A 13,275-nucleotide genomic window follows, 5' to 3' on the forward strand; every position below is an offset into this window, starting at 1 on the left:
TCTATAAAAAGAGCAGGGTACAGGGAAAGTTAAACATCCTGAGAAATTTCGAGTTTTCCAAAGCAAAGGTGAGTGGGTCTTTCTTACTGGAGCTAATGGCTCAGGAGGAAGTTAAGGAAATGGTAGACTCTGGGAGATTCTGACAGAAGAAAATAGTGGATTCTGGGAGATTATGACAGAAGAAAATAGTGGATTCTGGGAGGTTCTGACAGGCAAAGTCAAGATGAGTTTATCTAGAAGCCAGTGTGAGCTCAGGACAGATATCGCCATATAGAAGTGACATGCTGAGAAATGGTGTGTTAGATCAAAGCATAATTACTGGTTCAGTTTGATTTTATTACTAGCTAAACAGATTCTGATAACACATGTAAGATCCAGTTTTGAAAATAATACAGGAATTTAATAAGTATGTAACTATTACTTACAGGAGGCCCATCAGCACCAGGAAGCCCAGCAAGACCTGGTTTTCCTTGTGGTCCCTGACGAAATAGAGTATGAAATATTTTACTTTAAAAATGAAAATAATGACTCAGGAATATACTACTTTGACATTTTTAACTTGAGGCAATTGCCTCTATACATACATGATAAACATCTAGATAACTTTTTAACACTTCTTATGAAAGAAATGGTATATAAAGCAGAATAAAAAATAAATTTACCAGATATCAAAAATATTTTAGCTTTTATCCTGCTAAGTAGTCCTAAGTGTCCCCTTTATAAATTAACAAATGAGTTTTCAAATACCACAATGAACACTATTTTAGAGAATAAAAAAGAAACAGTGCAGAGCAGACGACCCTGGTCATAGTACTGAAGAGCTAGACACTGAATATTTCCCTCGGTAACGCTAGCATGTGTCAACTCAAATGTAGTCGCGAGTCCTCAAGTAATGTCCGTAAGAGGAGCTAAAAATTTCCTATGGCTTAGGGGTGTCATAACCATCATAACATCATTGTGCAATCATTGTTCATGTTTGTTGTGATGTTAAACAAATATCTTATGCTGCCAGAGGCATAAAAGTCTTGCAGTTATAATTACAGACAGCACATAATTTTTGCTAATGATTACAAGTGGCCACAGTGCCGGATTACGTGTTTGCTATGTGATACTTTTTATCACTCAAATATAACCCTTCTACTTCTACAGCAAAAGCACCAGAAAACAACGCGCTGGGCTGAGTGTGGTGGTTCACGCCAGGAAGCTCAGCACGCTGGGTTTGGAGAAGACAGAGAAGGACGCGGGGAGGAGGAGGAGAGACAGAGAGAGGCGGAAGGAGACAGGGAAAGGGAGGGGAGGGGCGGGGAGGGCAGGGGAAGGAGGAGAAGAGGAAGAGGAAGAGGAAAAGAGGCACACGCGGCCCTGCACCATGCCGGCAGTGGCCTCGCACACTGCAGTCTGCCGTGTCTCTCCGGTGCAGCAAGGGGCAGCACCAAGTGACCAGCCCAGCTAGGCGGGGTCTGCACAAGGGCACGCTGTGAGGCTGGCACTGGGCTGAGATTGTCCAATGGTATATTTCACAGAACAAGTCAGGTCCCTGGCACCTGATCAGAATTCCACAGCCATGATGACAACATACCGGTAAGTATTAAAGTATCTGAAGAAGGATAAGTTATTTTTATAGTTATTTATAGGATATGGGGAAAAATCAATCTATTTTGTGGTTTGAAGGTTCACAAACGAATAGGCAATGAACAACCAAAACAGAACTTTATTCAGCAGATCACTGTAATCTGTGTAACCACAGAGGCTCCAATTTCATTTAACTTGACCATGCTAAGTTTGGATGGCAAGAACCAGCATGCGCGAACGATGTCCATTCTTCAAAGAGGAATAGGCATTTTGCTGACAGTATCATCTGTATGAAGTCCCCAGCCACAGTTGTCTATTGGTCAACTTATTAGCCAAGACTTAGAAACAACTGAAAGGGCAGAGATGTAACAAGTCTAAATGCAGAGAAAGTTAAGACTTTTCCATTCTTAGAAAGTTTTTTTTCTGTTTTTTTGTTTTTTGTTTTTTCTTCTGGTACTAGGAATCGAATTCATGACCTTGCGCTTGCCAGACAGGCGCTGTGCCGCTGAGCTAAATCCCCAGCCCCTTCTTAGAGAGTATTTAGGACAAGCATTGTATGCACATTGACTTACATTGCAAAGCGTTAGAGGAAACTATCGATTAAATCAGTATGCCACAGAAATGTAAAAGTAATCTTTAAATTAAAGAGTTAGACTTTATGACTGAAATGAAAGGATTTAAAACTGTCAGACCCTTCACCAATCTGCACACTCATATTACATCCAACAATTTAACATTAGGGAAAAGTAAGCATTGCTGATTTAAATGACAGCATTTTGCCAATCACTGAAATTACCTTTTACCGTTAAGACATTTATTTCTTCAGAAAAGAAACACAGAGCTAGCCCATTAATTACTATCATCAGCAGAAGTAATATTTCTATGACAATGTCTTGCTGAGGAACACTACATGGGTTTTATGCTGGTATATATTTGAAGATAAACAAGAAATATTAAAACTTTGTGCTATAAAATGATTTTTTAATCAAATAGAAATCAATTCATCTCTTTAGAATGGGAGTTCTGTGACAGCAGAATGTTAATTTCTCTTGCTTTTTACACTGCTTGTTGTTTCTTTAGAGACACGGGAATAAAAATGGATGTATATTGTATTTCCTAGATTTTAATAAAATAGTAAAAATTTATGGATTGCTTCTCTACTGTGTTAAGCAGTTTATATGCATTTTCCACTTTGTCTCAGTGAATTCTCTGAAAGAGTATCACGTGTTAATCTGTGACAGAATCACAATCTGAATGAATGAGGTCCACAAACAGGACCTGCTTGTGAATATTATTTTGTGCCCTACTATTTCATATCAACCATACAAATGCTGAACTCATAAATTAAATCATCGGAAATATTCAATGTATTTGTTGAAAATGGCAAAAAACACAATACAGTTGCCTTAACAATTTTGATTCTCTGTCTTAAACTTTCTGAGCTATTTTATCACAAACATGATAAAAACATAGGTTGTACAAACTTAATATACACATATATAAATTCTTGAAAATTCAAGGTATATGACATTAATTAAATTTTACTTACATGTTGAATTACACTATGGAACAGTTAAGAATTACTATCCCCCAAGTTGTGGAAAATGAGGCTCTTGAACCAAGTAAACAGATCATAATATATTTAAAAAATTAAAAGTAATAGAGCCCACTTTTTGACAGATATAACACAAAATATATACTATAGATACCACATAAGTAAAATATGCATCCTTCAGGTTCTTGTGTTCTGGTCTCTTTTGGATGGAAGAGATTATCTTTGGATTTACAAACTGCACATGTTCAGAGACTTAATTTGTTCAGAGACTAAATTAAGTACATGCTTCAGTTTAAGCATGTACTTAAGACAGTTCTCTTCCAAAAGCAGTGTGAACCGAATTCCTCAAGTTATCTTTAGCTCACAAGGAGGATGTGGATGTACCAAGTTTCCCTGACAGCATATGCCTTTTAGTAGCCCAGTGTGTTTATAATGAAATCATAGTGGGGTACAGCACTTAAAAGGTATGTGATTCAAATATAATTTATAATAAATAGAATATGATTATGATAAAATAGTATAAAAGATAAGCATGGCCCAGGAGAAAATTTCCAGGTTTAAAATCACCTTTGGAACCTTGAATTCATAGGACATTTTCCAATGAGTCTACACTGCAACTGTACAGAAAACATCCCAGAAAGTAAAGTATTTCAATGATCATTTAAATGAGACACATTAACTCTCACAACTCAGTAGTTAGATAAATAATCTAATTAGAACATTATCTGGGATTCTGAAGAGCTATTTTAACAAAAATGTTGTTAAAATTGCCAATGACCGTATGCAAAGATACTCAATATCACTAGAAGTGAGAGAGATGCAATTTAGAACCACAATAATATAGCAACTCACACCAAACGGCATGGCCATTATATAGAGAGAGAATACTGAGTACTTGTTAGGCTGTGGAGGATTTAGTATACTCATATATTGTTGGTGGAAAAAAATAATACACCCTCTTTGGAAAACAGTTTGGAAGCTTCCTAGAATATCAAATGTATTTTCCCTATGAGAAAGCACCTTTAAGTATTTACCAAAATCAACTGAAAACATCTCTACGCAAAGAATGACGTGTGAATGCAGTATCTGCAACAGCACTATTTCATGGATAAAAGATAAAACTGTAAACTACCCAAATGCCTATCAACCGCTGGATCGACAGAACTTAGGATGTAATACTACCTGGCAATAAAAAGGATCAAAGTACCAATATATGCTACAACATGGATAAATTTCAAAAGCATTAAAATAAATGAAAAAAGCTAGACATAAAGGTCATGTGTGTATTATATTCTGTCATGTGATTCAAGGCAAGCATTAACTTCATTTACGTATTTCATGTCTATGAAATATTCCACAAAAGCAAATCTACACAGGCAGAAACCAAATGACTTGTTGTCTAGGTCAGGATTGGAATCTGGGACTGTGAACTGATGCAGGGTTCTTTCCAGAGTTATACAAATTATCTAAAGGTTAAATTGCGGCACAAATCTGAATTTCTTTGTACACTTAAAACAAGGAACTTTTATAGTATTTAAATCATACTCAATAATGTTTTCCTTTAAGTTGAAATGTTCATACCAATACACAAAAAGAAGAAAAAATTTTACAAAAAGATGGCTAATAATTGCACAGTATCTACAGTGGACAGGAAGTACTACTCTCAGGGAACTGGGCAGAAGATATCAAGAAAAAAAGACATGTCTTTCATTAGAGGTTTATTCTTGTTTTGATCCAGATATTGAGTCATTACATGAAAAATAAATACATACTAATAAATGGAAAATTTATATATGGAAAATGGTTCCCAGTTATCCCGTTAGTCAGATCATGCTATAACCCTGTTACAAGTCATATTTTTTAAGTAATAAGAAAGAAAAGGAGGGCCAAAATAAAGAGAAAAGATTCACTCAGAACAGTAGGTTTCTGAAATTAATATAGCTGAGAATTTCACATTAGGAAGCTCTCTAAACAGTAAGTACACAAAATCTTGTTTGTGTTTTAAAGACGTATTAATTCCACTCACACTGCATTGCCAAGGTTTAGCTTTAGGATAATTTCCTCCGTTCTGTGCTACCCAGGCAGGTATCAAAACCAGGAGGCAGCCTTACAGCGGCCACAGGCTGTTAACCCCATCCGTGTTTACAGAGATGACTAGAGAACAGAGTTACTTACCTTTTCACCGGGAGGACCAATTGGGCCTTGTGGACCAGGAAGACCCTATTTTAAAAGAATTTATTTCATGTCATGAATCACAATAATACATTTTCCAAACAGTAAATTATTAAGCCTCTCTTACACTTAAAATGCGTTTTGAACGTCTATTTGTAAGTCTATGAATCCCTGCACTCCTTGGAGACCTCTGGAACTTGGTGAGGAGTGTCACAGAGCTATTGTATCTGCAAACAAGCTGTAATGTGACCCATGCAGTACCCTCCTGCAGGTGTGCGGATTCATTCTGCATTCTCTCAATGCTGAATGACTCGTTTTTCTCTTGGAAATGGGGCCTCCGCAAGTTTGCTCAAATTAAAAATACGGAAAACAGAGAAGAAAACTATTTCAATGTTATCATTTTTAACATATTTAACCCTACTCACAAAATTCTGAGACTGTCTGTTTTCCTAGGAAAAAACACCATCTCACTCATTCTCTCCAAGGCACTGGAATGGCTTAGACTTACTTGAGGTCCAGGGTTCCCTTGCTGACCCGGAGGTCCAGGCTCCCCTTGGGGACCCTGCATCAGAAAACACAAAGTCCTTACTATGGCTACTTGTGTAACCAATACAGTTTTTTTTTTTCTCTTCTCATCTGAAAAAATAGCTCCCACATAGTTCCCCACAGACAGAATTTGGAAAATATTGCCAAATATTAACACTAGCAATTGCTATTGTATTTAGCAAAATGTCATATAAATGTTCATTTTAAGTTTAAGCAGGGGTTAGTGTGGGAGTAGAGAAGGAGTTAGAATGCTTGCTACATACCATGTTCCCTTTCGGTCCTGGAGGGCCGTCTACACCTGCGATCCCCTTTCGTGGAGAAAAACAAGTTATGTTTGTTTAAAAATTTAAATGCTAAGTAAAAAAAATAAAAAGGCCTAGATTAGTACCATGACATACACTTGCTCAACATCACTAAAAATCTTTTTAAAAATTAAATAAAATGGGGTTTTAGGGTTTAATGCAAATGAGGCAAGGCCTACATCCTCCCATCCCTGTCCAGACTGGAGATAATCTAGCATCATTTTGCACTGTGATAGGTTTCATGATAAAAACCACACGACAAATAAAACAAAAGGAAGGAGAAACATCAAGCACGACATGACCAGTTAAACTGACAAGCTGCATCCTTAGAATTTAAATATACCAAGGTGCTGAGTGCTTAGCTATCTGCTAAGAGGTTTGTTTTTAGAGGCAGGCACTAAGCTGCCCCTGGAAAGTCCGGACCACTCCCGGAAATACATACAGGCTGTCCCGGAGGTCCTGGGGTTCCTCTTGGTCCCAGCAAACCTCGTGGGCCCTAGGAAAGAAACAAAGGAAATGCATGTCCTCAAAAGAAATGCCTTCACAACATGCTTCTTCCTTTGAAAAAATCTGAATATATTATCTGGGGCAAGATATTTACACATCTTCTCTTCACACACTAAAAGTGATATTTAAATGTCATTGTCATGGAACATAAATACCCAGTGATTGTAATAAGCCAAAAGCCTGAATGGACAAAAGTCCTCATAGAGAAACTATGTAACTTTGATTCTATAAATTTACATATGAATCACTTAGCGAAGTTTTAAAGAGAGAAAACAGTTCAATAAGGCAATCTGTGCTGGGTTTGAATGGCGAGATTGAATTTTAGTATGCATCAGATACACTGTAGAAACAAAGAGCCCTGATTCTTATTTATTTTATATTTGGAGGACTGTTTATTAAGAGGAAGAAAAAAGCAGCTAGAAGACTATACATGAACATTATGAAAACCTTTTTCTTTTTTTGTTGTTGTTGTTTTTTCTGGTACAGGGAATCGAACTCACAACCTCCAGCTTGCCAGGCAGGCGCTGTGCCGCTGAACTAAATCCCCAGCCCTATGAAAACCATTTTCTAGACACTAGTTCTCTGTAGAATCTCTGGGAAATTGTTTCCCATTGTATAGGTTTCTCTTCACTCTGTTGAATGTTTCTTGGATGTACAAAACCTTTTTAATTTGATGATTCTTGGCACTACCTCTTGTGCAACTGGGGTGCTGCTCAGAAAGTCCGTGCCTGTAACTATAGAATTATCTATTTTATCTTCCCACAAATAAGGGTTTTAGTTTTCACATTTAGATTTTGACTGATTTTGATTTCAGTTTAACACATGATGAGCGACGTGGGTCTAGATTCAATCTTTTGCATGTTTCCGAGGCACCACTTGGAAAAGTGGCTGTCTTTTCTCCAGCCACTTTGACAAAGGGGTCAAAGGTCAGATAGCTGAATGTCCCTGGAGTTGTTTCTGTATCTTTCATGCTGTCCTATTGAGTCACATGTCTGCCAGCTATTTCTTGGACAGAATCTAAAATATGAAGAACTCATCTAAAATATATGCAGAACTCAAAAACATTAGATCCCCCCCAAAATCTAAAATATATCTAAAATATATGAAGAACTCAAAAACATTAGATCCCCCCCAAAAAATGATTCGGTCAAAATATGGATAATTGAAATGAACAGACTTCTCAGAAGAAGTACAAGTGGCCAATACGTACATGAATGTAAGTTCAACATCTCTGGCCAGCAGAAGAATGAAAATTAAAAGAATACTGAGATTCCACATTATTCCAGAAATCAAGAAATCAAACAACAAACGTTGACAAAACGGAGAGGGAAAAAGAAACCCTTCTACATTGTTGATGGAAATGTAAATGAACACAAGCCATTATGGAAATCAACACAGAGTCCTCAAAAAAAACTCAAGTAGAAATTCCATTTGACCCAGCTGGTCCTTTTCTAGGTAACTTCCTGAAATAGTTACAGACATCACATTACGGAGATACACACATACACAGATGTAGAGCAGCATAAATCAGAAGAGCTAAATCTTGATATTCATCAACAGATGAATGGATAAAAAACTGAAATTTATACAAGTTGGAGTACTATTGTGCCATAAAGGACAGACTTGAGTCATTTGTAGAAAAATGAATGTCCCTGGAGACCATAATATTAAGTGAAATAAATCAGACACAGTCTATCAAACGATTTCTCTTATATGGGACACACAAAATATAAAGAGCAAAATAAACAATAATAGGAATAGAGAGATAGATCTTTTGCAAAGGGAATGGGACCAAGAGACAAACAAAAAGAGAAGGAGGGGAAAAGAAGAGGATTGAAAAAAAAAAAAAACGTAAGTGTGCTCTGTGCACGCACCAAGACCCTACAGCTAATGCAATCACTGTGAACTGCAAACATGCACCAGTGATAAAAAAGGAAAAGAAAACTGTATTTTAATTGAAGGCTTTGGGGGAAGAGGGGTACTGGGGATTGAGCTAAGGAGCTTTGTGTTGAGCTATGTCCCCGACCCTACTCATCCATTCATTTTGCGGCAAGGTTTTCCTGTGTCTCTAAGCTGCCCTGGCTAGGCCTGAACTTTCCACTGCCCTGGCTCGGTCTCCCAGAGTGCTGAGAACACAGGCAGGTGCCCCGGGGCCTTGCTAAAGATTTCCCGGCATACCGCTATTTAAATTGAACTGTCTCCTCTCTCTGCTGGCCGGCTCCCTTGAGCACCTGCTTGACCATAGTTGCCTGGACAGCCTCTCACCTGGAGCAAAGGCTGGAAGTAAGAGGACTTTTTCCATGCTAGTCCTCTTGTGAGCGTGCTTGGAGTAAACCTACGGCAGCCAGTTTACTGATGACTAGTATCTGACGGAAAAGGTCTTTACACATGGAATATACCGAGGCCTTCCTTCTGCCAGATCTCCTGGTCACTAGTCCTGAACACATAAATAGAATCTGGTGCTATTGATAGTATTCAAATGAAAAAAGGGGGCAAATTTTTGACTGGAAGATGTTATTTTCCACTTTTTTTCTCTCAAATTTCTTGGCTTTTCTTTATAATAAAAGAAGAGCTTGATATATCTCTTCCTCACTCTTTTAACAGGGCAACGACCATGTACATTTAGGGAAGGCTGCACTTTGTATATGGGTGACGTCAGTCACTGCTCATCAAAGTAAGCATGTAATTATCCGAAAAGAAAGAAAGCACAGCTTACCGCCTCGCCTGGGAGACCCCTTGGCCCTATTTCTCCATCTTCTCCCTGTAAGTGATGAACAGAGGGCAGGGTAAACACACATTTTATCATTTCAACATGACTCTGTCTTATGGTTTCATTCTGTATTCATCATAAGGAAATGAACTATTAATATACCCTCATTCCATCATCACCAGGAGAACCAGGAGGACCCTGGGGGCCTCTTTCACCCTAAAAGATAAAGAGTAACACAGTTAGCATAGGAAGGAAACAAAGTGTTTACAAGTTTTTCAGGGAGACACCTTAACCAAATACAAGTGGACATTTCACAAGGACAACCTGGGCTTTGTCATCCAGGACTTCACAAATAAATCATAATTTTTGAACTGTCTGGATTTCTGTATCAGTATTAGAAAAAATGTTTCCTCAAATTAGAAAAAAATGTTTTTCTGTCTGGATTTCTGTATCAGTATTAGAAAAAATGTTTCCTCAAATTAGAAAAAAATGTTTTTCTGTCTGGATTTCTGTATCAGTATTAGAAAAAATGTTTCCTCAAATTCAGTACAAAAACTTTAGGTAAAATAATTACCCAAAATAATTTTCAGACATTTAACTATTACAAGATGAAACATTTAAAAATTATTTTGATATCATCTCAAGCATGCATACACTTTGATGCTGTTCACTAAATATTTCCTAGCTCTAAATAAGTTATTTTTTAAACCAGAACAGTTTGAGAACTCCAAAAGAATTCTGTCTTTCTTATATAAAAAATAAGCATATATATATATATATACATATATATATATATCTTCACATATATTAGACGTACAGTAGACATTTTCTAGACATCAGTAGGGTTATTATTTCTTTTTGTTTCTTTTCCACTGCCTCTTCTGTGATTTGCCTAAAGGTTGTACCAGCTCTATTCCCCCTTCTTTTCTTTCTGGTGAACAATGATGTATATATCCAAAGCTTATCTTTTTTTTTTTTTTTTTTTTTTTTTTGAGAAACTTCCTGTTCATTTAATTTCCCCACTAAAAATACCCACTAGATTTCTATTTAGTATGGTGGCTGGCTCAGCCTTAGAAAAGTATAAGCTCTTGCCTTGGAGTGAAAACTGATAACACAAAGAAATAATACAATGTCAGTAGATTATTATGTTAATGAAAGATGGCCTATGGATGTCTTCTTTTGATTATACTTGCACAGACAAAATGAAAAAAGGAAATTGAGGCAATTATAAAAAATTAGATGGAAAATGAATACTCCACACTTCTATTGAAGTAATCTTTTCCACATACATGACCATAAAAGTCCTGCTTGCTTTATGTTTGCATGCAGGAGCATTTATTTATTTATTTATTTATTTATTTTTTGGTTTTTCTCCGGTACCGGGAACCAAACTCACGACCTTGCACTTGCCAGGCAGGCGCTTTGCCGCTGAGCTAAATCCCCAGCCCCAGGAGCATTTATATATCTAAACAAAACTGATGCCACAAAATTTTATCTTTCTTCAAATAAATTAATAAATGGACTTACAAATATTTGAATTAACTTTCTTAGATTTCTTATAGTAAGTCAATACAAAAACACCACATATAACATTTCTATTATCCTTTAATAAAAAGTAATACATGCAACTTACCCTGTGACCTTTGTCACCTGGGAGACCTGGAAGCCCATCAAACCCTCGATCGCCCTGTAAAGTCATAATCATTGCAATCGTCACATTTCTAGTTAGATCTGCAGTGTAATTTGAATGCTGACTGTCATTTCATACCCAGAAATTTTACTTTAAAATTCAAATTTTTCCTGGGTGAAATGACACGTGAGAGCTGAACGTAAGTGTGTGCGCTGCTGACCTTCGCTCCGGGCTCTCCAGGCATTCCTCTTCCTCCATCTGCGCCCGGACGACCCTGACAAGGCCAAGAACACAATTAAGCCAAAGGTATTTATCCCAGGAAAGCAGAAGAAAGCAAACTAACTCATCACTGCAGATCAGCCTCAGAACGTGCAATGGAAATCTGCCTTACCCTTTTTCCAGGCTTTCCCGTTGGGCCAGGGGGACCTTGAACACCTCGAGGACCCTATATCAAAACATCACAATCATCAGAACACAATGACGTCAGTGTCAGTAGAACAACTTTAGGAACTGATACCCTCTTAGCTTTATTTGCTAATTTAGACACAATGAATTTCTTTCCATGTAAAAATGTAGGTAAAGCAGAGGACAAGAGAATCATTTCTAAAGTATCTTCTTACTTTAAAAAGGCCATATTATTTATTAAATTCACAGGTAGGCATGCAATGTAACTTAAAAGAAATAAAATGGAATATTTCAAACTTGAACAATGGTCTTAATTACTTATTTTGTTCTCAAAACCGTGAGTTTTACATTTCTGAACATATTCTTGACCAGCTGTCACATTTCTCTTCTCTTTCTAGGTCCTTTCCCTTCATCTCTCTCTGCACTTTTTAGATATCCCACCTGAGGTATTGTCCTTCATTGTGGGTACCGTACTGGATTGCTACTCCTTTCTGTCATGGCTGAATCTCCGATTAGACTGTAAACTGCTAAGGTTTCCAACCAAATAGGTTTCAACGACTCCTGCAACTCAGCACAGTGCCTGGTAAATACTGGTATTTCATGGACCACAGACCCATATGGAAAGGCTGGAGGTCCATTTTTTACAGGTACTATGCCCCGCCAGATTGAACACTAGAAAGACTCAACATTTTCTATTGTATTTAATAGCAATACAACACAATGTAATATCTATATCTGTATCTGTATCCATATCTATATGTATATATACATATATCTTATGTGGAGATGATATACAAATTTTAAAGTAAAACTACTACAAAGCTAATAATTGACCAAATGTAGTTCAATTTTTCTTTTTCAACACTAATTTAAATAATATGTACATAATGAATGTGGTAAAAAAACGAAATCCAAATGTTTTGAAATTCTGTATCGTTTTCATTGTTTTTCCTCTCTTTAAAATAAAAAAGGACCAATACAAAATAAATTTTAAAAAATATGTTGCAGTGGAAATACTCTCACCTGAACACAGCTCGAAGGCAAGGACCAATAATAACAATAAATGTTGCCACATTTAAAAAAATTATCTTTCCTTTGATAACACCTCTCTGTATTTGGTCTTAGGCAGTCCGGGAAAAGTGCAAACTCCACAAGCACTGGTCTAGTATGTTTTCAAATTCATATGTTTTGTAAAGAGAAGAGTTTGAGTTTTTGCTGTTGTTGTTGTTTATTTTTTTTGGTTTCGGTACTGGGAATCGAACTCATGACCTCAGGCTTGCCAGGCAAGCACTTATGCCACTGAGCTACATCCTCAGATGCCAAGAGAAGAGTTTGAATTAAAAAAATTTACAAACTGCAAGAGAATAAATTTGTAGAACTGCATGTAGAGTGTTTCAATAGTTTCAGGCAATCTCAGTTGACCTGTAAATATTTTCCATCCTTTTTATGGCAATCTTAACAAACATGAATAGGAAGATCTATGCCATTTTTGAGTCAACCAAATATCTGCATTAGTATTGTTAGGATTTTTCCTCATTTTAAAATAAACTATGATGCAGTCACACAATGGAAGACTGACCTGCATCTAAAGGCATGCGCTACTGATGTACTCGAGCGCTGAATCTCAATGGCATTAGGCTGTGTCAAAAAGCTCCCCGCATGAGGGAATGTAATGTCTAATTTTATACGATGCTTAAAAATACAAAACTGATGAGGAATTCAGAGTTCACCAGGTGTTAGGGGTGAAAGTTCTACTGTAAAGGGCAGACACCAAGAAAGTCTTTGGAGTTATGGAAAATTATCTATTTCAATGATTTTGTTATTACTGATGGCTGATGGCCATATATGTATAGTTTTGGTGATATATATATATACA

At 36.8% G+C, this 13,275-nt stretch overlaps 1 protein-coding gene across 1 annotated transcript in view; it reads right to left on the reverse strand.

The window, feature by feature from the left end:
- Positions 1-13,275, reverse strand: part of Col11a1 (collagen, type XI, alpha 1) — a 192,619-nt gene that overhangs the window by 107,297 nt on the left and 72,047 nt on the right. The window contains exons 16-25 of the mRNA XM_013516403.1: positions 11,386-11,439; positions 11,215-11,268; positions 10,998-11,051; positions 9,527-9,580; positions 9,371-9,415; positions 6,590-6,643; positions 6,109-6,153; positions 5,808-5,861; positions 5,303-5,347; positions 426-479 (exon numbers count right to left, since the gene is read on the reverse strand). Coding sequence (XP_013371857.1) covers positions 426-479; positions 5,303-5,347; positions 5,808-5,861; positions 6,109-6,153; positions 6,590-6,643; positions 9,371-9,415; positions 9,527-9,580; positions 10,998-11,051; positions 11,215-11,268; positions 11,386-11,439 — 513 coding nt within the window. The remainder of the gene's footprint in view (positions 1-425; positions 480-5,302; positions 5,348-5,807; positions 5,862-6,108; positions 6,154-6,589; positions 6,644-9,370; positions 9,416-9,526; positions 9,581-10,997; positions 11,052-11,214; positions 11,269-11,385; positions 11,440-13,275) is intronic.

This window comes from Chinchilla lanigera, unplaced genomic scaffold, assembly GCF_000276665.1.
Source record: "Chinchilla lanigera isolate Chin_1 unplaced genomic scaffold, ChiLan1.0 scaffold00034, whole genome shotgun sequence".
Lineage (NCBI taxonomy): Eukaryota > Metazoa > Chordata > Mammalia > Rodentia > Chinchillidae > Chinchilla > Chinchilla lanigera.